The following is a 25399-nucleotide window of genomic DNA, read 5'->3' as shown; positions in this document are numbered from 1 at the left end:
ATGTCAAATGTACATCCCCTCCCCCCAGTAAGCTGGTTATTAAACATTTACCAGCACTCTGCTGTCACAGGTGTTGTTTGACTCTCCTGTCAGCTTACTGGATGGTGATAGAAAGCCTTTTAATTGGCTAAGGGGCCAGAACTGAATGTGCACACAAAAGGCACAGGCAATCTTTCTTTTTTCGCTTGGCAGCTTTTAAGAGACCCTTCAGGTGGAGCGAGAGGTAGCAGAAATGGCAGGAGCTGACTGCTGCTCCCTCTGTCTCACTCTCCACCTGGGCTGCTGTGTGGCTGTGGCAACACTTTTCTTCCTCTGTCATGTTTGCTCACCCCTGATCTTAGGTAACTGAGCACTGGGGACAGGAACAGAAAAGGTCTTAATCTTGTAAGCTTTGAAACATCAGCAGGTTGGGGGAGTAGAGAATGTTCTTGAATTACTACTAGTAGTAGCAAGTTTGAACACACTCTCCCCATGGATTGGAATGATAAAGGAGAGTGTGACTCAGGATTTGGAATTCTTACACTGGGCTCTTGTTTACATTTTCCCAGTCAATGTCCCTCTGTAAAATCTAATTCATGTTCACTGATATTGAGAAAGCAAGTGACCAAATTGATGTTGGGAGATACTAAAAGGTGACTGAAATTAGGGAAAGATGCTGGATTCATGAGCTATAGGAATAGAAGCTCCAGAGGCCCCAGAACCCTTGAAGGAAGCACTTGTCAGTCATGCTCTGGGGATCTGACTAGCCAATGCTTATCAGGGGTTGGAAGAGTCAGCATCAAGCCTATCTGTGCCATGCTTTTGCTATGGGATTTGATGATCAAATGATAATCCAAAGCACAAACCCTGATGTTAGCAATATGGTAAAGGAAGAGATTCTTTGAATTTGAGAAACACTCACAGAGGGCATGACAAGCAATGAGACTAAAATATTAAACACTTTGGGGTGACTTTGTTACATCTCCCTGTGGACAGTTATAGTAGGGCCCTAGAGTTTGAGCTGGAGAGGGCTTTAGAGCCCAACCTCCTCATTTTACAGATGAAGAAACTGAGGCACTGAGAAGTTAAGTAACTTGCTTAGGATCACACAGCTAGTAATTGTCTGAGATGGTGTTTTAACTGAGATCTTCCTGACTACAAGTCCAGTGCTCTGCCTATTACACCACACTGCCACTCAAGTGAGAGAGGTAGCACTGCATAGTACATAGAGGACATTCCTAAAGTCAGGATAACCTGGTCTTGTCTCTGACACATTTGCTATACAGCCCTAAGCAAGTCACTTAACCTTTAACATTTTAGTAAATTCTCTATAAGTTGCAGAGAAGTCAAGTCAACAAAGCATTTAAGTGCCTACTATGTGCACTGAAAATACAAACAAAGGCAAAGAACCTAGCCCTTGTTCACCAGGAGCTTGCAGGGGGAGACAACATGCAAACAAGTATATACAAACAAGACAAATAGAGGATGCATTGTGAGAGAAATGATTATTTCTTATATTAATATCATTAATTGAGATTAAGTTTCTCCCTTTCTATTTCCTCATTCAGAAATACACCCCTGTAGGTTATTGAGCCAAGTCTCTGAAAGGACATTGCTGATAGATGAGATTGCCCAAACCTTTGGGGTATGTGCTTTTTGATCTTGAGTAGGACTGCACCCAACTAGGAGATCTTACAAAAAGAATCTAGTCTAAGCCAGATCTTGCCCATAGGAAATAAGCCTCCGTCTGTCCTTGGAGCCTTCCATTAGCATTTAGGGTGACCCAGCTTATGAAGGGGGAAACCAGCCAGTGAAGTGTGGGTAGAGAGGGATTCTTTTGCCCAGGTTGCTGGAGGTGGCTGAGTCTCATGATTAGGTCCTGTTCTCTGCAGGAGGAACTGCAGACTTTTTGCCCACCTGCTCATCAATATGTCCCTCCTTTTCCCCTCCCCTATTGATTACTAACCAGAGTTGATTTCCATCTTCAGGGACACACACTTTTCCAAAGGCGTTTCCAGGCAGGGTCTTTGTTTTATGAAAGCCAAATGACCATTTTATTAATTATCTACTAGTCATGATGAATAAAATTATTAATTACTCAGAAACTATGTCTCTTGAACTTCTCATATGTCACAATTCGAAATAATCAGTAGAGGGAAGGCACCAGCACTAAGGAGCAGCCAGGCGGTGCAGAGGTTAGAGCAGTGGCAGTAGAGTTGGGAAGATCTGAGCTCTAACCTGGGCTCAGACACTTACTGGCTTTGTGACCCTGGGCAAGTCAGAACCCCTATATACCTCAGTTCCTCATCTGTAAAATGGGAACCCATTGGAGAAGGAAGCGGTAACCATTCCAGTATCTTTGCCAAGAAAATAAGTCAGACATTTCTGAATAATCAAGCAAAAACCAGCATTAAGGGGATCTGGATGGGGTTCTCTTAGAAGGTGAATTTTAGCTTGGACTTAAAGGAAGCCAGGAGATGAAGATGAGGAAGGACAGCATTCCACACATGAGGGACAGCCAGTGAACATTTAGGGAGTTGGGAGAGGGAGAATTTTTGGACCAAGGACAGTAAGGAGGGCAGTGCCACTAGATCATGAGAGACACTAAGGTGTAAGAAGACAGCAAAAGTAAAAAGAAGGCTGCTTATGAAGAGCTTTAAAGACCTAGCGGGACTTTCTGTTGGATCCTGGGTAACAGGAAGCCACTGGAGTGGCTGGGGGTGGGCTTGGGGGGAGGGGTAGGAGAATATGATCAGACTTGCACTTTAGGAAGAATTGTTTGGTAGAAGAGGGGAGGATGGACTGGAGTGGGGAGAGACTTGAAGCAGGAAGGCCAACAAGAAGGTTCATGGAGTAGTCTAGGCTTGAGAACTAGGTTAGGAATTAAGAGGTTGTGGGTGGCAGCTAGGTGGCACAATGGATAGAGTGCCAGGCCTGGAGTCAGGAAGACCTGACTTCAAATCTGGCTTTAGATACTTGATACCTGTGTGACCATCGGCAAGTCATTTAACCTCTGCCTCAGTTTCCTCAAACAGGGAGAGGCTAGCAAAAAAGAGAGAGTGGGAGAGAGAGAGAGAGAGAGAGAGAGAGGGAGAGAGAGAGAGAGAGAGAGAGAGAGAGAGAGAGAGAGAGAGAGAGAGAGAGAGAGAGAGAGAGAGAGAGAGAGAGAGAGAGGAGAATCATTGAGACATCTTTATTTATTTTTTTTAAGTATAGAGAAGAGAATAGAAGGATGGCCAAAAAGAAGCACAGACAATAGGAAATTTTGAGAACTACGTGTTGAACTTATATACTTAAAAATAAAATCAAGATACACATAACAGAGACCTGCAGTTTCAAGCACAACCCATTTTCCCTTTTCTACTATGTATGTGCAAATGCTAATTCTGTTTGGTGTTTCTTAAGTTCAGACTAACAAAAAGATTAATGAATGGGTTGGACTCAATAACCTTTAAACCATGAGGCTTCAACACACTAAACTAAGATAATTTCATTTTTTGATGAGTTTATGTGACTGCAAAAGTGGAAAGGACATTGAAATTGGAGTGAGAGGCCTGACTTTGAACCTTGAATCCCACCTCTGCCACTTAATACCTGTGTGACTTTGAGCATGTCACTTAATGTTTCCAAGACTCTTTCCTCAGACTTAAAATGAAGGGATTCAGAGAGGCTGAACCCTCCACTCCCTTCCAGCTCTGAATATACAGACCCTCTGAACAGATAAAACCTCAGAGAAATTCTACATACATGGCAGATGTGTATTCCCATAAGGTAATTGACAAGGTCTCTTACAATATCCTTGAGGATAAGATGGAGTGATGAGGACTAGATAATGACATGGTCTATTGGATTTGGAATCAATTAATCATATGGATGCACCAGAGTTGACCAATGTCTGACTGTGTCACTCTCTCAGAAAACCCATGTGGGACCCAAACTGGGAAGGGCCTTAAATGCTGACTGTATTTTATCCTTGGAGCAATGGCATTCCAACAACACCTACACAGAGATTAGTTCATACCAAATATACACAGGCTAGATATAAAGTAATTTTGATAGAGAAAGAGCAGTAACAACCAAGGCATCAGGAATGGCCACGTATAGTCAGTGACACCTGACCTGTGCTTAGAAGGAAGTTAGGGATGCTTTGAGGCAGGTGAGGTGAGGTGAGAGAGCAGAAGGGGGAACAGAAGAATGTTCTAGACCCAGTATATTAGAGGGGGTCAAAGATATCCAGAATGTGTGTGTGTGTGTGTGTGTGTGTGTTTGTGTAAAACCATCATTTGAGCATGCCTAGTTTGTCTAAACTATAACCTGCTGCATTCCTACTATGTGAGTAGGATAAACTCCTTTGATGGGATACCTGCATCTTTAAAACTGGAAACAGAGTTGAGTCTCCTTCTGCCATCTTTTTGGCTGTGTGAATAGCTGCTTAGCCCAGTGTGGTCGCTGTGAACAGCATCAGTGATAAGGGGAAAATTCTCACCTTTCCCTAGTTCTCTGTCTTGTACCTGGCTTGGAGAAATGGGGGTGGGGTGGAGGGAAGTGGGAAGTTGTTCCTGCTTTGTGCTACTTGACCTCAGTTTCAGGTCCTTAACTCAGTGTCCCTAGAGCCTAGTCCCAGTCCCAAATTCAAACCCTGCCCTGGGGTCCAAATCCCAGGCACCCTGGCTTCTCAGGGCTTCCATGTCAACCTATCTGACTGCACCAGCCAGCCTCAATCCTGGCTGCCAAGTTGTCATGGTTTGATCTTCTGGTCCTGTGGGGATCACCTCTGACACCTGAAACTGAGTGTCTGTGGATAAGATGGCCACTTACTTCATATATAACCAGCCCAATGATCCCAATGATCATAACAACTATAACTGTGGTGATGATGATTTTCCATTTACAATTCATTTTAAGATCTTCTTGCCTCTTCTTATCCCTGTAATTGAAACACAAACAAATGAAAAGTCTATTATTTCTGCTTCTAAGATAAAATACAAACTCGTTTGAGGTTAAAAGCCTTCATAATCTAGCTGCAGTCTACCTTCCTGATTTCACATTACTTCCCCTTGTTTACTCTATGCTTCAGTCAAACTGACCAACTTGCCATTCCTTATTGTTAAGGGAAAGAGTATTAATACTGTACTCTGCCTTTTAGGAACAAGACACACTCTTACTGCCAGAAACAATTTTATTTAATTTAACGTTGTAAAATCCAAGTCATTTTTAGTTTAGAGATGTCCAAAATGGCATCATTCCCCCATGTCCCTGGATGTCTCTTCCTGAAGACAATTTGGGGTAACATTTATAGGTGTCTTGAATAAGGAAACATTTATATCATATGTTAAAATATACTTATGTGTTAACATTTTTCTTTTCTTTTTTTTTTTGCTTTCTTTTGGTGAGGCAATCGGGGTTAAGTGACTTGCCCTGGGTCATCTATCTTAAAAAAGACTCAATAAAGACCTGATTATTTCCTTATGTGTTAAACAGGGATGGCATAAACTTCTGCCCCATGGCAGCCCCTATCTGAGACAGTGACAAGCCTTTGTTAAAAAAAAAGGGCTCTACATTCCCCAAATGAGAAAGAGTCAAAGGATATGAACAGGCAGTTTTCAGACAAAGAATTCAAAGCTATCTATAGTCATATAAAAAATGCTCTAAGTCATTATTGATTAGAGAAATGCAAATTAAAACAACTCTGAAGTACCACCTCACACCTATCAGGAGTGAGAAATGCTAGAGGGGATAAGGGAAAATAGGCACACTAACAAATTTTTGGTGGAGTTGTGAACTGGTCCAACCATTCTGGAGAACAATTTGGAATTATGCCCAAAGGGCTACAAAATTGTGCATATCCTTTGCCCCATAATACCACTAATAGGACTATACCCCAAAGAGATCAAAGAAAAAGGAAATGGACCTATAAGTGCAAAAATATTTATGACAGCTCTTTTAGTGGTAGTAAATTGGAATTGGAAATTGAGGGGATGTTTATCAATCGGGAATGCCTGAACAAGTTGTGGCATACAATTGTGATGGAGTACTATTGTGCTACAAGAAATGACAAGGGGAATGGTTTGAGAAAAACATGGCAAGACTTATATGAACTAAGGCAAAATGAAGTGAAAACTGGGAGATCTTTGTGCACAGAAACAGCAATGTTGTAATGATGATCAATTGTGAAAGAATTAGCTATTTTGACTGATAAAATGGACCAAGATAAATTCCAAAGGACTCATGATGAAAAAATGCTATCAACCTCCAGAGAAAGAACTGATGAAGTGAATGCAAATAGAGGTATAATTTTCTTGCTTTTTTTGGTTATATGACTAATATGGAAATATGTTTTTCATGGTTTCTCATGTGTAAGTGATATTGTATTACTTGTCTTTTCAGTGGGAGGAGAGGTTTGGGAGGGAAGGAGAAAATTTAGAACTTAAAATTTAACAAGAAAAGAATCCTAATATATAAATAAATAATACATTTAAAAATGCTTAAGTAGAATCTAAGAGACAAATGACAATAAAATAAATCTCAGATACTTGAAAAAAATCACATTTCAGGTTTTCCACATAGAATGATTGCTTTCAAATTCAGAAAGGTCCTGGTTATTGATTAACAGTGACCTGGCTAGTTCAGTGCACTGTATGGTGATCCCTAGGGTAAAAGGGAAATCTTTTAAACTTTTAAAGAGAACTTCTCACACTTTTAAACTTTGGACTATTGATCCAAAATTGATTCAGAGATGTAACCCTGATACATACCAATTGAGTCACAATGTTTCTAGTGAGTTACCATAACAATCATGATCAGACTATTTACCATATAACTGATTTCTAGACCACATATGAAAACATTGAAACTACCTTCCCATTTGTCTGTGACTGCTTGTATGTTTGTGTTGGGGAAAAGAGAGTGTTAGTTTCTCTGCAAGCCAGTGTCTTAGTTATCTCTAGTCTCTGTGTTATATTCACATGTGGGGCTGTCCCCAGTCATCCTGGGCCCAAATGGCTCCAGAGGAGAAAGTGAAGCTGATGACTTTGCACAGCCCTCTCTCACTTAAATCCCTTGCAAGTCATGACATTGCCTTCCTGAGGACAAACAACAACAACAGAATTCACATGGCTCTCATTTACATAAACTGCTCTGTGGCATCTTCTTTCATGAGCTGCTAAGTTTTTATGATCTTACCATGATAGAAAATTCAGAGTACCTGCCAAGTTCTCACAGAACTTCTCACAGACAGTGAGACTTCTCAAGGTCCCTTGTACTTTCACCAAACACTAAGTTACTCTTGTCTCATTTGAATACTTCAGATAGTCTTTAACCAGAAGAGCCCTCTGCTTTCTAGACAAGTCTTTAATAAGTATTAGCTCAAAGTCCTAAAATCAGTACTAGATGCAAAGAGGAGGTAACTTCCTAGTGATACCATTGCATCTCACTCTCGGCATCGTCCCACAAATGAACAGCACTCGTGACGAGGATTTCCACAAATCACAATGCAAGAAACTCATAAATATTATATCGATGTGAAATAATATCATTGGAACAAAACTTTGTTTGCCAGTTAACATTAATCTAGTTAAATGCATCTCCAAATTAACTACATGAAAAAGCTGTTCCATTCATCTGCCAGTCTTGGTATTGTAGACTACTTGTGTTCTGAGAGCAGTATAGAGTAGTTATCATTTTAGGTCTCACAGCTACAGAGGTGTAGCATGAACAGTTACCACTGAGAGCATAGATGAACTATTCTGTGAATAATAATTTTCTCCAATTAATTTATCAAACCCAATATAAATCCAAATTAAAAGATTTAAAGCTTACTATAACATTCTAGCTCTTTGTCCACACATACAAGAATATCAAAATCTGTGAAATCAAGCTTGAGCAGGAGTGGGAAATCTGTGGCCTTCTAAGTCCTCATGTGTGGCCTTTTGACTGAATCCAAATTTTACAGAATAATTTTTAAATAAACAATTTTAAATAAAAGGATTTTTTTCTGTAAAATTTGGATTCAATCAAGAGGCTCCATATAAGGACCTAGAACACATGTGGCCTTAATGCCACAGGTTCCCCACCCTTGACTTGATAATCAGCTAGGTGGCCCAGTGGATAGACCACCAGGCCTGGATACTTGCTAATTGTGACTCTGGCTAGTCACTTAACCCTGTTTGCCTCAGTTCCTCACAAGTAAAATGAACTAGAGAAGGAAATGGCAAACCACTCCAGTATCTTTGCCAAGAAAACTCCAAAAGGGGTCATAATGGTCAAACATGACCGAACAAAATAATCATGAGAAAGCTCAAAACCAAGCCTCAGCTTCCTCGGGAAGAGATAAGCTATTTTCTGAGTGCAGTTAACATTTGTATGTGTCTGTCAAACGTCCTATTCTCTTGTGTCACTGATGAGCTCTCACTAAATCTAACATACATTTCTTGTGATACTTCCTAATTTAATCTCTCAAATTCAATAAGGGTTATTGCTCCCACAACACTATGGTTCTAAACTCTCTTTCCAAAGGGCACCACACATTTAGGTGAGAAAGAGCACAGGATTAATCTCTCTAACTCACAGATCTGTGGGAAAAAAAATTGAGCTCTTTGAGGGAAATTTCTTCAAGGAGTCTTCCTGGCCAACTTAAAGTTTAAAAATAACTATGGCTAATGGAGTCCTGGAAATTTTCCTTATTCTGTTCATCCTTAGAACAGTTTGGCTGCTCTGTTGCATTCCTGTGATTCAGTTCACCTTCAGGCTTAACCAGGGTCACTGTCCCCAGAGGCTGCACTACAATGACCGGTCTGAAGGACAAAGCTCAGCTGCCGCAAAGTCTTTCCATAGGCTTCTCCTTAAGTTCTAGAAGAACAATAATAGCTAACATGTAGAGAGTGCTTACTATGTGCCAAGCACTGTGTTAAGCACTTTATGATTATTATCTCATTTGATCTGAGGACATTCCCGGGAGGTAGGTCCTCTTATTATTCCCATTTTACAGATGAGGAAACTGAGGCAACCTCCCCACAGAGGTTAAGTGACTTGCCCAGGGTCACACAGCTAATAAATGTCTGAAGCATGATTTGAACTCAGGTTTTCCTGACTCCAGACCAAGAGTTCTGTCTGCTGTGCCATCTAGCTGCCTTAGAAAAGAAGCATTTGTGGAGTTAGTCTCCTCTTCTGATCTTTCAACTTTTTAACCACCACTTACTGGTCATGTGTTCATATAGTACTATCAGTCAAGGACTAAACATTAAGTAACTCTTATGTTCCCCAGAGTAAGATTAGTCAGTTGTGATCAAGATGCCAGGTTGTCTTAGCCTTGGGCCATGGTTTACAAGACCAAGAATTTCCTGATGAAGCCTCAAAAGTGATAGAAAGACATTTGACCATACGCCAACAAGAGTCAGCCTTTGCTTCAAACTGGCTTGTTGCAGACAAATTTTCTTTCTTCCTGTGTACCTGAAGTGAAGCAAATGGAAGACTTTAGAAACTGTTTCTGTCAAGGAACTCTGGTCCTGTGACCCACGAGTATCGACCCCCAAAGAGTTGATCAATGCTGTTTCCGCAGAACTTCAGGGCACCTGTACCTAAGAATTGTGAGATTTTTGGGCTGGTGGTGGGAAACCACCCTGGACCTGGGAACAATTGTTTGTCATCCACCTTCCCCTCTTCCTTCCCACTTGTGATTTATGTATATAATCTCTGTCTTTACTTTAGTAAGGTGGAATTCTGATCCGAAGAATTCCTCATTTGCAAATCTGTTCCTCATAATGAAACTAATTAATTAAATGGCTACCTGATTACTGACACTTTGTCTTTGGCCTGATGTGTGATCAGGACTGGCTCAGTAAAATCCTATTAACACTCTCTTCCCACTCTTTTTAGCTCTCTACAATCTGGCTTCCAGCCTCATTACTCAACTGAAAATGCTCTCTTTAAAGTTACCTATGGTCTCTTAATTGCCATATCCAACAGTCTTTTCTTAACCCTCATGGTCCTTAACCTCTCTTTGGCTTTTGACACTGCTGATCACTCTCTCCTCCTTGATACTCTCTTCTCCCTAGGTTTTTGGGACATCACTCTCTCCTGGTTCTCCTATCTGACCCCTCCTTTTGTTGGATCCCCCTTCATATCACCATGAACCACGGGTGTTCCACAGGGCTTTATCCTAGGCCTTCTTTTCTTCTCCCTCTGTATTACTTCACTTGATGATCTCATTAGTTTCCATAGATTTAACCCATCATCTCTATATTGATGGTTCTAAAATAACCTATCCTGTCCTAACCTATCTGCTGATTTCCAGTCTGGAATCCCCAACTGCCTATTACACATCTTGAATTGTATATACTACAAACATCTTAAACTGAACATGTTCAAAATGGAAATCATTATCTTTCCCCCAAACCCTCCCCTGCCTCCTACTTTTCCTATTATTGTTGAGGACAACCCTATCCTCCTAGTCTCCCAGGATCACAAGCTAGGTGTCATCTTTGACTCCCCATTACCTTCTCCTCCCCATTCAATCTGTTTCCAAGTCCTACTTTTTATTTCACCTTTGCAATACCTCTTGAATACATGCCCTTCTGTCCTTTGAAATTGCCACCACTCTAGTGCAGGCCTTCATCACCTCATGCCTAGACTATTGCTATATCATGCTGGTGGGTCTGTTTGCCTTAGGTCTCTCCACACTCCAATCCATCCTCCATTTAGCAACCACAGAGATTTTACTAAAGTGAAGGTCTAAACGTGTTACTCTTCTACTCAATAAACCCGACTGTCCTCCTATTGCCTCCAGGATCAAATACAAAGAACCTCTGTTTAATATTCAGAGCCCTTCATAACCTAGCCCCCTTCTACGTTTCTAGTCTTCTTATACCTTACTTCCCACCAAATACTCTTTAATTCAGTGACACTGGCCTCCCAGTTGTTCTATGGACAAAATATTCCATCTCTCAGCTCTAGGCATTTTTTTCTAGCTGTCTCTTAAGCCTGGAATGCTCTTCCTCCTTATCTCTGCCTATTTGCTTCCCAACTAAAATTCCACTTCTACAAGAAACCTTTTCCAGTTCTTAAATCTATCACCTTCCCTCTGTTGATTATTTTAGATTTATCCTGTAAATATCTTGTTTGCATGTAATTGTTTTCATGTTGTCTCCCCCATCAGATTGAGAGCTCCTTTAGGTCTAGGACTGTCTATTGCCTTTCTTTGTGTCCCCAGCATTAACACAGTACCTAGACACATAGTAGGTGCTTAATAAATGCTTATTGATTGACTGAATAAAAGCAAACAACAAGAGAGGATAACAAATAATTAATTTTAAGGTAAACTTCAAGGAAAAGCCTACAGAAAGACTGGAGTTAAAAAAGAGTAAACAAATGATAAGAGATAACCATACAATGAATACATTCTGAAGAATGAAAATTAGTTGAAATAAAAAAAAAATTAAAGCTCCAGATAAGAAAGGTAATTTTGTGACAACAAAAAGACCCTCAGAAATAATAATAGAGTAACTATAGGAAATTCCAGAGTGTTTGAGAAGATCAACAGATCATTAAAAAAAGGAATGCAGATCTACATTGGAGGTCTCAGAGGAGAATTTTTTAAAAAAAGAAAAATAATGATGACATTTAGAAAAAATAATGGAAAATCTCTCCAAAACTACAAATTTTCTGAAACATAGATCAGCAGGTTTGGAACTCAAACAATGCATAGATGAAAGAATTTCAGAACAAAAGCTAAAGACAAATGGGAAGAACTGAGATGTTTAGAAGCCAAGGCAACTGATCTTGAATATAGAATGTTTCAATACAATCTGAGAATGACTGATGCTCCAGAAATAAATGACGAAATTAAAAAATACATGAATACCCTCCTTCAAGAATTTATACAAGAAGATTACGCAGAAAAATTGGAAACAGAAGATAGTACACAATGCAACCCATAGATCACCAACAGAAAGAAACCAAATTTAGTACACCTAAAAATATTATTGTCAAAGCACTAGAACTTTAATATTGAACAACATTTCTTCATATATCCAGTAGGAATCCTTTTATAAGCCAGGGAAGAGTCCAAATCATTTAAGATCACAAGACATAGGATCATAATTGTTGAGATAGAAGTAACCTCAGAGGCCATCTAGTCAGTCCACTTCATTTTACAGATGAAGAAACTGAGGCCAATAGAGGTTAAATGACCTGCCCACAGTCACATAGGTAGCAAATGTCAGAGACTGGGTTATCCAGATCCTCTTACTCTAAAGCCAGTGCTTTTTCCACTGTACCTCAGTGAGAAAGGAAAGAATAAATTGGAACATATATAGTACTTCAAAACCCAAAGGAAATCACTGTGTGCTCAATAACAATCTATCCATAAATCTTGTCCCACTTCAAAGTATTCTCTACACAGCTGCCAAAATGATTTTTTAAAAATGCCTATTTAATTATGTCACTTTTCCTACTTTAGGTAGCTAGGTGGTACAGTGGATTTGAGAGCTGGACTTGTGTGACATATGAAAAATACAAGAGACATAATTTCTGGGTAATTAGTAATCAATTTTATTAATTATGGCTAGCAGATAATTAATAAAATGATGGTCATTTGGCTTTCTCTCATAAACCAAAGAGGAATCATGGAGGCCACTCAATGCTTATATGCCCTGGGAAGAGTGAGTATTCCTAACAGGTAGAAATCAACTCTGATTAACAATTATTAACAATTAACAATTAACATCATAATGAGAGGTGGATTTATTTTAATAAGGGGCTGGGGAAGTGACTTTGATTATGGCACTGGTGGACAAAGAAAGACTCATCTCAAGCCAGACCACTCCCACCTGGGGAAATCTATACAAAAGAATCTATCCTTCACCCAGTCAATGAAAGATAGTTTGAGTAGGGTGAATTCTTTGGGCAGGGTCAGACATACCTTTGAGATAGAAGTAACGTCAGAGGCCATCTAGTCTGAGAGGTTGAACTTTGAATGAGGAAATAGAAGGAAAAAAAATCTGGATTGCCCCCTTCCCCCATTGATTGGTTATTAATATAGGAGAGAAATAATCATTTCTTTCGCTTAAAATCAAGAAGACCTGAGATCAAATTCTGCCTCACATACTTATTAGATCTCTGATGTTGGGCAAGTCACTTAACCTTCATGGGCCTCAGTTTCCTCATCTATTAAATGGGGAAAATAATAACACCTACCCCTCAGAGATGTTGTGAGGATAAATTGAGATGTTTGTAAAGTGCTTTGCAAACCTTAAAGTGATATTAAAAATATTAATTATTCTCATTACTCAATAAACTCTAATGGCTCCATATTGCCTTCAGTATGAAATTTAAACACTTCTATTTGTTATTTAAAACTCTTCACATCTCAGTCCCAACTTACTCTTGAAAATTTGTTATGGATTCTTCCCCTTCATGCAGTCTACTGTCTGATAAAACTGACCTTTTTATTGCACTAATACTCTATTTCTTATCTCTGTGCCTTTGCACAAACTATTTCTTATCACATCTTTTGGGTGTGCCCAATATCTGGAATTTCCACACTCCCCTTCCCCTGCAATCTATTTGAATGCCTAGTTTCCTTTCAGATTCAATTCAAGGGTGCCCCAGCCCACAGGACTGTCCCTGTCCAAGAAGAGAGGATTAGCAGACTGCTGTAGCCTTGATGAGGATGCTGCCCCTGGGGAAGGGCACTGGATGTGGTCTTCATGCTTGCAGGGAGTTGGACCTCCTGGGGGAGTGCTTGGGCCCTCGACATCTAGGTGTGGAGCTTGTGCAGGGAAAACCATGGAGGTATTTTTGAGAACCTGATCAATAGACTCTATATCAGAATTGTTTGTTGGATCAATGGATGTATTTAAATATTCATTTTAAGAGGGGGCAGTGAAAGGGGTCTTCATCATGGAGGAATGGGAGCAAATAAGTAAGATTGAAATGAATGAAATTGAGGTGGCTACCTTTGTGCTCAAGCTCAGGAGCCTTGTGAACCAGAATGCCATGTTTGTTGTGCCTAGCAGTACATCCTGGTGGGGAGCTTAAACTAGCCTGGGCCTATGACCTGAGGGTGGCAATTTTCTCTGCTGTCATGGGACTTTAGAGACAACCTGGAGATTCCACTCATGTACAAGGGAAACTGGTGCCTGAGTCTCTGTGTGGGCATGAGCCTGGCCAACGAGCTTATTTTTACCCTGGTAGCACATGGATAGGGAGGTGGCAAAGGCCATCAGGCTAATGAATCAGGCTGTGCTCCAGAACCAGGAGGGCACCTCTCCTTACCACACACAGGGCCTGGAGCTGGGCAGAGAAATCTGCCACAGTCACTCATCTCAGTGAGAATGGAAAAAGTGGCCATTTCCATTGACAGAGGGATGAAGGTAGACATCATATTCAGAATGGCCACTGAAAAGGTGTGCTATGAGATGACCAGAATGTCCTACTCTGGCATAGATTCGAAGGCCTACTAACCTTCCTAGAGAAGCATGGCTCTACTTTGCTAATAAGTGACTCTTGCATAGCCTATGGGATGGGACCTGAGACCCTGGCTGGCTGAGGCAGCATCAAGGGAAAAAGCCACCTCCTACAACTCCTTTGCTTCTACCTAAGATTCTTCACCTTGGTCATTAAAACAATGGACTCAGCTAAAGTATTACCTTCTAAATGAAATGGTTTCTGCTCTCCCTCTCAGTTGCAGATGCTTTTCTCTCCAAATATCCTGCACCAATTTACTATCTACATAAATATAAGTATGTAAGCACACACACACACACACACAAACTTATTTCTCTTGGAATAGAATGTAAGTTTCTTGAGGTCATCACTTTAGTTTTGTATTCCTAGTGCCTATCACACAGTAGGCACTTAATTAATGCTTGCTGATTAAATGATTGTTTAAATAATCCAGCACAATTCAACTTGACCATCAATGAAAAAGATGGGCTTTCAGCAAAAGGGAGTAAAGTTTCTTTTGAAGAAAACAAAGATGAGTAGGATATTTAATGTTCAATTTCATAGTCAATAAATTAATTTTTTTTTGCTGTGGAGGATTTTATTTGTAATAGAATCCTATGCATTACAAATGCTACAATGTAGAAAAGGAACTAGGGTAGGGTTTTTAATGGATTTTCAAGAATAAGCTAATAATCAGTTTCAGAAACAATTATAGATTTGAATATGATATAAACTATTAAATTCTCTTAAATTAAACCAAATAAGAAATATTTAATTATTCTGGGTATTATAAGAATATGATTGAAAATTCCTGATGTAATGATAAAAACCATGAACTAGGGAATTTAATGGTTTTGAAAATGAGGCTAGACTACATATGTAATACAAAATATTTCACTTTTTAGTTAATTTTTTCTCTCTTATCATGAAGTACCATTTTTGAAATACATAATCCCTCCTTTTCTGAATTATAGCTATATTAAACTGTGGATATCAATTTTAGTATTTTGTGATATTTCAAATGTAGCCATGAGTTAAAAAGTTAACCTACTAGGACAGACCAGAAATAGTTTCTGTTGCCATCTTGATCTACAAGATTATAAGATCTTATATAATTGGTATTTTCTTGTCACTATCTAGCATTAAAAATTCCTATACACGATAAGCAAACACTAGTAAAAACTTCAGTACTGTGTATATGAAACTGAGTTTGTCTTCAGGAATTATTAAAACAGTTATAACAACTGCTTTCAATCAAGATCAAGGGTGAAATGTTTAGGTTTGCTGATAAATTCTTTTTTCTTGGTAATTTGGGGAGTGAGTCAAAAGAATTGAGTCACTAGTATTTAAATTTGTTGTTGTTGAGTCATTTCAATTGAGAAAAATGATTATTAACTAACCAATTATTGGAGAGAACCAGAGTTATTTCCTTTTTAAAGGAAATTCTGTCCTTGCCCCCAAATTTACCCCACTCAGACCATCTTATCCAAGTGGAATTGTTGCCCTACCCAATTAGAGAACCTTATAAAGAATTTAATCTAAGGTGAATTCAGGCCATTATGTTCTACTCAGGCTTAGGTAGAGGGTGGATCCTTTGTCTAGATAGCCCAAGGCTGAAGGTGGTAGTCTTCAAGTAAATCACATAATCTAAGTCATATCCCACCCTCACTAGAATAGACCCACCTCTAATTATAATATTCATTCTCTCATTACTTGTTAAATAGTCCTAGTTGATTGCTACACCCACCCTTCCAAGGGCATGTAAGTATTGAGTGGGTTCTGGCATTTGAGAGTGGCACTGACTCATTTTATTAATTATCTGCTAGCATGATTAATAAAATGATGAATTACCTAGAAACTATGTCTCTTGTACTTTTTACATACCACATAATTGTGTCAGATCCTTTGTGACCCCATTTGGGATTTTTTTGGTAAAGATACCTAAGCGGTTTCCCTTTTCCTTCTCCAGCTCATTTAATTCTCTGCTATTTGAAAAACAGGAAGCTGAAACTCAACTTTATGTTCTTGACTCCACCCCTAGGAACAACATTCCCAGACTAAAGCTTTCATTTGTCTTCATAATCCTAAAGGTTAAAGTAATATTTATTTTTAACTAAGTAAAAGCCTCATCAAAGGGTATTACCCTTGTTATGTGCAAACCTTGTGCCTTAATAGCAGCAATATTCTCTACAAAGCCACTATATACCAAGAAGGTGTGATTTGACCATTAATAAAACTGAATGCACAAACCATTAAGGCATGTTATGCCAGGCTCTTAACTTGTATTAAGTCCCAGAAAGATCATTTTGATTTCTTTTATTTGGGTTGAATTTTAGGTTTTTCTCTTTTGGGGTTCGATAAATTTTGCCATGATCTTATTTTAATACATTTAAGTAATGCTTTTACTAATGTAGTAAGTGAAAAGTAAATTGAAAAGGAAGCTTTCTTGGCTAGATGAGTAAGTATAGTACTTTGGATTGTTCATAAAGTATATTGTATCCCTAAGTTTTCAGAGCAAAGTTATCTAATATGGAGTTACTTATTGACAACTTGGCAAAAATTCTTAGAAATTAGCTACTGAAAAAGCTATACCTAATAATTTTCCATAATGGTCTTAAAAGAAAGATACTACTGGGGGCAGCCAGGTGGTGCAGTGCATAGAGTACTGCCCCTGCATTCAGGAGGACCTGAGTTCAAATCCAACCTCAGACACATAACACTTACTAGCTGTGTGACCCTGGGCAAGTCACTTAACCCCATTGCCTAAAACCAAACAACAAGAACAAAAAAGATACTACTTAATTTATAAGGGCTTTACAGGTCAAATCGGATTTTATATTTGATTGTAGTGGTGATTGGAAGTCCCTGGAGTTTGTTGAGAGGGAGTGGGGTGACATGGTCAGGCTTATGATATAGGATTTCACTTTGAAAAGTGAAATTTAAGAAAGTAAACAGGTTAAATACCAATAAAAAACTAAGTAGTCAAATCATTGTTTGCATGCTTCTAGGTCTAGACAAGATAATTATCAAGAACTCTCACTTAATCTGATGACTATTTAGAGAACAAGTAGAGAACATTTAAGGACAACTTTTCACAAGGATGATCAAACAAACGTAACTTAGAAGAGGGAAAGAGAAGAGCCGGAGGGCAACTGAATTTATATTTCTTAAAATAGAATATTACAGCTGAAGCTCATCCAAGCTATGGAGTAGGGAGATGGGTTTCTCCCTTAGAATGAAAGCTCCTTGAGGGCAGGGGCTGCCTTTCTTTTTTACTTGTATTTCTATCCCCAGCACTTAGCACAGAGTCCGACATACAGTAAGTGGTTAACAAATGCTTGTTGTCTGCCTCTCTGGAGGAGGAAGTATTATTCAAAAACACATGATAACTGGAATGGGCAAAATTAATGAACAAGCACTTCTTCTTTAAAAACTTCACTTTATCTGAGACTCACGAAAAACACGAGAGGTCATTCAAGGAGAGGCCACTGAAATGGTGATAGTATTACTGTAGAGAAGAATTTCTTAACCTGGGGTCCTGACCTTGTTTTAAAAGTTTTTTTATGATTTATTTCAATATAATTGGTTTCCTTTGTAATCATGTGTTTTATTTTATCCACTTAAAAACATTTTTTCTGGGATCCATTTCACAAGAGTGGTTGAGTCCTTTTTTTGTTAATTGAATTGAGGAATGTGTAGATTTCGATGGATTCCCTAGATAGAAAGTAAAGTAATGTTCTCTGTATTTTCTTTGGTCCTAAATACTTTCCTTCTCCATAGATCTGACAGATAAACTATCCCATGCTTTCCTAATTTGCTTGTGGTATCACCCTTTATGTGTAAATCATGTGCCCATTTTGACTTTATCTTGGTATATGGTTGCTCTATACCTAGTTTCTGCCATATTGTTTTCCTGTTTTCCCAGCAGTTTTTGTCAGATAATGAGTTTTTGTTTCAAAAGCTTGGATCTTCAGGTTTATCATGGTAATTTATTATAATGTAATTTATTAATTTTTAATTTGAAAATTCTATTTTTAAAATTAATAATTAATTTAAAATTAATTTATTCTCCTGATACACTACTCTATTTCTTAGCCAGTACCATATTGTTTTGATAATTATTGCTTTAAAATACAGTTTGAGATCTGGTATGCCTAGGTCACCTTCCCTCATATTTTCTTTTCATTGATTCCCTTGATATCCCTGACCTTTTGTTCTTCCAGATTTATTTTGTTATTATTTTTTCTAGCTCTACAAAACAATTAAATTTTTTTTTTTTAGGCAATTGGGGTTAAGTGACTTGCCCAGGGTCACACAGCTAGTAAGTGTCAAGTGTTTGGTCTGAGGCCAGACCTGAAGTTCAGGGCTGGTGTTCTATCCACTGCGCCACCTAGCTGCCCCCTATAAAATAATTTTTGATAGCTTAATGGTAAATGTCTAGAATGGTAAGTGTCTGGAACAGCCATCTCACTTCTTAGATGAGGACTTTGGGAACGGTGGTAGAGTACAAGGTGGGTAACTTAGCCCGAATTCTGAAACTCTAAATGCAATATCCTTTCTACTATAACCCATTATTTATCCATCAGTTAACATTATTGAAATTAGTCTTATATGTGAAGTTCTTTTAAATGAGAAGAAAAGGAAGGATTGACACTGGAAGAGATCTGGAGACATATCCCTGTCTCACCTGGACAAGGGTGGAGAGAGGGAATTTTTTCTGATCTTGTTTGATGGTCAATCAGATTTTGTACTTGTGGAAGAGACATTTTGAGGTATTTCCATCATTGTTCCTCTTAGGGGAAACTCTTCTCTGAAGATAGTAATATATTGAAAATAATCAATTTGCCAAACTTAGATTTATATCAGCAATGTAAGGATAGTTTAACTTTAAGAAAGCAAGATAATGAATCACATAAATCAACAAAACAACAAAAACATATATTGATAGATGCAGAAAGGGTCTTTCACATAATACAATATTCATATGTGTTATAAACTCTGAAAGTGTAGACCCAGAGAGAGGGACTATTTGGCAAAAACTGATAAGAAAACAGTCTGGTAGAAATTAGGTTTACACCAACACATTTAACCATACACCAAGAAAAGTTTCAAATGGATACATAACATAGGTATTAAGGTAAAATCATAAACAAATTAGAGAAACAAGGAAGAAATTGCCTTTCAGATCTATAGACAGAATAAGAGTTGATAACTGAACAATCAATAAAGAGGATCAAAGAAGATTAGATAGATAATTTTGAATACATAAATTTTTTAATTTATGCACAAACCAATCCAATATAGGCGTGATTAGAAGGGAAGCAGGTAAGTGAGTGAAAAAAATCTAAGTAGCAAATTTCTCTTATAAAGGTCTCATATCCAAGATCTAAAAGGAATTGTTTCAAAGCATCAAACAAGAATGACTTCAAAAGACTGATAAAATACGTCTTTCACCTCTTGGCTGAAATGTATTGGACTTGAGATGCAGAATAAGATCTACATTCTCAGACATGGCCAATTTTAGTTTGTTTTGCTGGACTATAAACACTTGTTGCAACAGATGATTTCTACTTGGGTGGGGTGTGGTGGGGTTAGTGGGATAGTGAGTTAGTGGGTAGGAATAAATATCAAAAGAAGCATCAGTAAAATTTTTTTAAAAAATGTGCAGAAAACAACAAAAAAAGGAGACAAAAAACAGAACAGCTAAGTTACTACCTTGTTCTTTTATTTAATGCATATATATACACACATATATTTATGTATTTGTAAAAGCAAATTGTATATAAAAGAAGTTTATAGTTTCTTGTAGAAGACCCTTTGTCTTTTTTACATTGTAATGTTTTATTTGTTAATTATTAAGTCCAGAATAAAAAAGGAAATTAAATAAAGTAACAGGAATAAAGGGAGCCTGTTGTATTACAAAGCAGTAGTTATTAAAAGCACCAGTTTAAAAAGATGGAAAAGTTGATTGGTGAGTTAGTCAAAGTGAGCAAAACCTACAAGAAAAGGAATATAGCTCTCTCCCTTTTTTGAGAAAAAAGAAGAGAGACTCCTCAGTGACGGACTCTTTTTTTTTTGGACAAAAAAAAAGCTTGGAAACATAGAAGGCAGTTTTGTGGGAATCAAGGATCAATATCTTATAACATCTACCACAATAAATTTAAAATGTATTAGCAATCTAAGTATGGAGTGAACCAAAAGACTTTTGGGAAACCCTGTATAAAAGGTCATGCTATTAAGAAAATTAAGGGAAAATGGAGCATCATTTTTTTTCACAACAGATTTCAGGTAAAAAGCAATGAGTAGTGTTGCCTCTACACTTTTGAGGCTAAAACGTACTTCTTAATCTCTATTAAGCAAAAAAAACTAAGCACATGTCACTTATGCTACCAATGGAAAAGACTATTTATATTCTATGGTTTTGCTTACCTGTTTTCTATGGAAAGGTCCTCTAGGGCTCTTGTATTTTGGGAAGTGATTGAGGTATCACAAAGAAATGAATCAGTTTTTAAAATGGAGTAAGAGGAGCTGCCCTGTATCCCACTCTGAGTGAGGAGAAAGGCAGGCTTGGCTTCCTTTAAACGCAAACTAAGCATCTACTTTTAGTTTCAGAATTAATGTGGGTGAGGTTAGGAGAGCTTTAAGAAATAAAAGAACTATTTGGGGTTTCAGGATGAATAGAAAGAAGGAAAAGGTTCCCTTTTTATTTCACTTCCTTGTCCCTAGTTCAGATCTGTCTTCCACATTTAATAGATTTTGACCATCTACCTGTGCAGAAAATTCTCCACCTTCTGTCCTGGACTCACACATTATCCTTGGACATTTGAGATCATTTAACATGGAAATATGAGTCCTCCCCAGACTATGATCTCTTCTCTAGTTCTCCCCTACTCTTAATAACATTATTGTTATTCTGACTTCCAGGCACAGTTTCCTTGGAGCCATCCTCCTGCTAGGAAGCCAAACCTTGACATACTCTTGAATTCTTCATTCCCCTTTGTCACTGCCTATTTAAGCAGTCATCAGATCCTAGGTGACTTGGAGAATAGAAACAGAGAAAATAGGAAAACCATCTTTCTGGGGAAAGATGATGAGTTCTGATTGCTGGAAGATGATTTGATTGTTGGAAATGTTGAGCATAATGTGACAATCAGAATGGATAAACGAAAGAATAAGCACTCAAGTGCATAGCATATACTGTTACATTTGATAATTAAGATAGACTGAAGCAGAAAGTTTTGAGCACATATAATTTGTTGGCAAGGCTAGCAATGACCAATAAAGGGGTCTCTTCTCAGTCAGTCAAAAGACCATGAAATAGGGCTTATTAGCCTTTCTATAGTCTTGGGAAGTACAAGAGAAAAAATAATAGGAAGCATAAAACAGTATGACTGGTTACAAGTGTCATAGATGATGGAAAACAATATCATTGGATGGAAGTCAAGAAGGCAGGACTAGAAACAGCTCCTTTTTCCATCTTGTTGCTATGGAAAGCTCATTGGTGGTGCATTTAGTCACAAAGATAACAGTCCAGACTTTCTTAAAGGACAGCCAGCATTGCAGAGCTAACAGACTTCTTGTTGCTCACATGCATCTACTCACATGCTTCTTGTAAGATTTGTTAGTGAGATAACAGATCTGCTTAAAGGTACGTGGGCAGTAAGATGTGTAGAGATAATATGGTTCTTTGACTTAAGGTGATTTCTGAAACAACTTAGCTCAGAGAGGAAAGTTCAAAGACAAAGAAACATGGTATAGGCAATCAATTGTAAAATGGAACCAGAATCAACTGGATTTTCTCAATACAAAGCACTGTGCTAAATATTAGAGATTCAAACAGAAAAGTAAGAGACTTCTTGCTCTCAAAGAGCTTACATACTAACAATAATAGATCTAGTTGGTTGGAGGAGACATACTGCTGAGTTCAAGAAAGAATTAATAGTCCAGTTTGGCTGGAATATAGACTTCATGATTGGGATCACAGGATCTTCAACTGTGGGGGACCTTAGAGCTCATCTAGTCCAATTTCCTTGTTTTATAGATAACTTAACTGAGGTTAAGTGACTTCTCCATGGTTTACACAATGGCACAACTGGATTTGAAGCCATGTCTTCAGATTCCAAACTCAGCACTCTTTCCAGTATACCATACTTGGGCATAGAGACGGGACCTGATTTTGCTGCTCTAGGGAACTCCTGAATGAAGGAGTTCCCACCACCAATTCAGGTCAATATCTTCTCTGCCACTTAATCTTGGAATTGCTTAGAGCATTGGATGAGTGCATTTGCCCAAGTTCACACAGCCAGTATGTTTCAGAGATAGGACTGTGTCCCAAGTCTTCCTGGCTGCAAGGCTGCCTCTATACTGACCTCATTGTGCTGTTTCTCATTACCATGCTCAGAGTAGTATGAAATGAGGCTGGAAAGGTAGAGTAGGATGTGGAGGGCTTTAGATGCCTTCCTGAGGAGTTTATGTTTTAGCCTAGAAGTAATGGGGGACCAATGAAGATTATTTTTAGCTTTTATTTATATTTTTATTTTTCCCTAGTTACATGTAAAAATAATTTTAACACTCATTTTAAAACTTTTGAGTTCCAAATTCTCTCCCTTCCTCCCTTCCCACTCCACCCCGCCCCCTCAATTGAGAAGTAATTCAGTATAGGTTATATGCATGTGTAGTCATGCAAAATATATCCATAATAGTCCTGTTGTGAAAGCTCCCATTTCTATCACCTTACTCCTTCTATCACCCCCCCCCCGGCCCCCCAACCCTTTCCCCTCCTACTTTCCTGTGAGGTAAGATAAATTTCTCTACCCAATTGAGCCTGTATGTTATTCCCTCTTTGAGCCAATTCTGATAAGAGTAAGGTTCACTCACTTCCTCTCATCTCCCCTTTCTTCTCCTCCACTGTAAATGCTTTTTCTTGCCTATTTTATGTGAGATAATTTATCTCATTCTACCTTTCCCTTTCTCTTTCTCCCAGTACATTACTCTCTCATTCCCTAATTTATTTTTTTAGATATTCCTTCATATTCAGCTCACACATGTGACCTCTGTCTATATATACTAACTACCCTAATAATAAGAAAGATCTCATGAATTACAAATATCATCTTTCCATGTAGGAATATAAACAGTTTAACCTTATTAAGCCCCTTATGATTTCCCTTTCCTGTTTACCTCTTTATGCTTCTCTTGAGTCCTGTATTTGAAAGGCAAATTTTCTATTCACTTCTGGTTTTTTCATCAAGAATCCTTGAAAATCCTCTATCTCACTGAATATCCATTTTTTCCCTCTGAAAACTCACTTTTTCTGAGTAGGTGATTCTTGGTTGTAATCCTAGTTCCTTTGCCTTTTGGAATATCATATTCCAAGCTCTTAGATCCTTTAATGTAGAAGCTGCTAAATCTTGTGTTATCTTGACTGCGGCTCCATGATACTTGAATTGTTTCTTTCTGGCTACTTGCAATATTTTCTCCTTGACCTTGGAACTCTGGAATTTGGCTATAATATTCCTGGCAGTTTGCATTTTGGGATCTCTTTCGGGAGGTGATTGGTGGATTCTTTCAATCTCTATTTTACCCTCTGGTTCTAAAATATTGGGGCAGTTTTCCTTGATAATTTCTTGAAGATGATGTATAGATTCTTTTTCTGATTATGGCTTTCAGGAAGTCCAATGATTTAAAAGTTATCTTTCCTTGATTTATTTTCCAGGTCAGTTGTTTTTCCAATAAGATATTTCACAGTGACTTTTTTCCATCCTTTTGGTTTTGTTTTATTGTTTCTTGATTTCTCATAGTCATTAGCTTCCATTTCCTCCAATTTAATTTTTAAGGAATTATTTTTTTCAGTGAACTTTTGGATCTCTTTTTCCATCTGGCCAATACTGCTTTTCAAGACATTCTTCTCCTCATTGCCTTTTTGGACCTCTTTTACCATTTGTCCTAGACTGTTTTTTAAGGTATTTTCTTCATTATTTTTTGGTGTTTTCTTTGCCAAGCTGTTGTCTCTTTTTTCATGATTTTCTTGCATCACTTTCATTTCTCTTCCCAATTTTTCCTTTACCTATTTGATTTTCAAAATCCTTTTTGAGCTCTTACAAGGCCTGAGACCAATTCATATTTTTCTTGGAGGCTTTAGATATAAGAGTTTTAACTTCATTGTCTTCTGAGCGTGTGTTTTGATCTTCCTTGTTACCATAGTAACTTTCAATAGAGTTTTCCCCCATGGTTTGCTTATTTTCCCAACCTGCTAGTTGATTTTTAACTCTTTGTTAAAGTAGGGTTCTGCTTCCAGGGTGGAGGGCACACTGTCCCAAGCTTTAGGGGTTTTGTGCCACTGTTTTCAGAGATACTTCTAGGGACCTGTAAGTTTTTGGTTCTTCCAAGGCGATCTGATATAAGGAGAGGTGTTTACTAATCTCCTGGCCTGTGCCATGGTCTATGAGCAACCACAAGCACTCTTTTCTGCCTTGGAATTGTGAGGAAGGTCCTCCCTCCACTGTGGTCCTCAAGCTGTGCTGTGCTAGTGTTCCTTCTCACCCTGGGGCTGCCACTCAGTACTGCGACCTGGATCCGAGTATGGCAAAGCAACAGAGTCCTGCCTCAGTGCTAGCAAAAGATCCCTGTAATTTCCTTCTGACCAGTTTTTTACCCTCTTACTGTCTGTGGGCTGAGAGCTCGAGAAGCAGCCACTGCTGCTGCTGCTCATTCAGTTACTCCCAAGGCTCCTGGTTTGCTGGGGTTGGGTCTATGCTGGTGTGGCCTGCACTGCACTCCACTCTCACCCAGGTGCTATAGACCTTTCCTGCTGATCTTCCAAATTATCTTGGGCTGGAAATTTGTTTCACTCTGTCTTTTTGTGGGTTCTGCTGCTCTAGTATTTGTTCAGAGTCATTTTTTTCAAATGTGTTTGGAAGTGTTTGGGGGAGAACTCAGGTGAGTCCGTGCCTTTACTCTGCCATCTTGGCTCGCCTCT

General features: G+C 38.4%; 1 protein-coding gene across 5 annotated transcripts in view; it reads right to left on the bottom strand.

Annotated features, from left to right (window-relative positions):
* LOC110195162 (ecto-ADP-ribosyltransferase 5-like) overlaps positions 1 to 22414 on the bottom strand; it is a 28195-nt gene extending 5781 nt beyond the window's left edge. Inside the window, exons 1-4 of one of the 5 annotated variants that reach the window (XM_020967789.2) lie at positions 20851 to 20937; positions 9360 to 9426; positions 6527 to 6627; positions 4798 to 4906 (exon numbers count right to left, since the gene is read on the bottom strand). In XM_020967789.2, the coding sequence (XP_020823448.1) occupies positions 4798 to 4906; positions 6527 to 6528 (111 nt within the window). In that variant the 5' untranslated portion in view covers positions 6529 to 6627; positions 9360 to 9426; positions 20851 to 20937. The other 4 variants (XM_020967791.2, XM_020967788.2, XM_020967793.2 and 1 more) reach the window with 4 other exon arrangements.
* Between the last annotated feature and the right edge of the window lie 2985 nt (positions 22415 to 25399).

This window comes from Phascolarctos cinereus, unplaced genomic scaffold, assembly GCF_003287225.1.
Source record: "Phascolarctos cinereus isolate Bilbo 61053 unplaced genomic scaffold, phaCin_HiC Scaffold_726;HRSCAF=1367, whole genome shotgun sequence".
In the NCBI taxonomy this organism is placed as follows: Eukaryota; Metazoa; Chordata; class Mammalia; order Diprotodontia; family Phascolarctidae; genus Phascolarctos; species Phascolarctos cinereus.
This window is presented reverse-complemented; position numbering and strand designations above follow the sequence as displayed.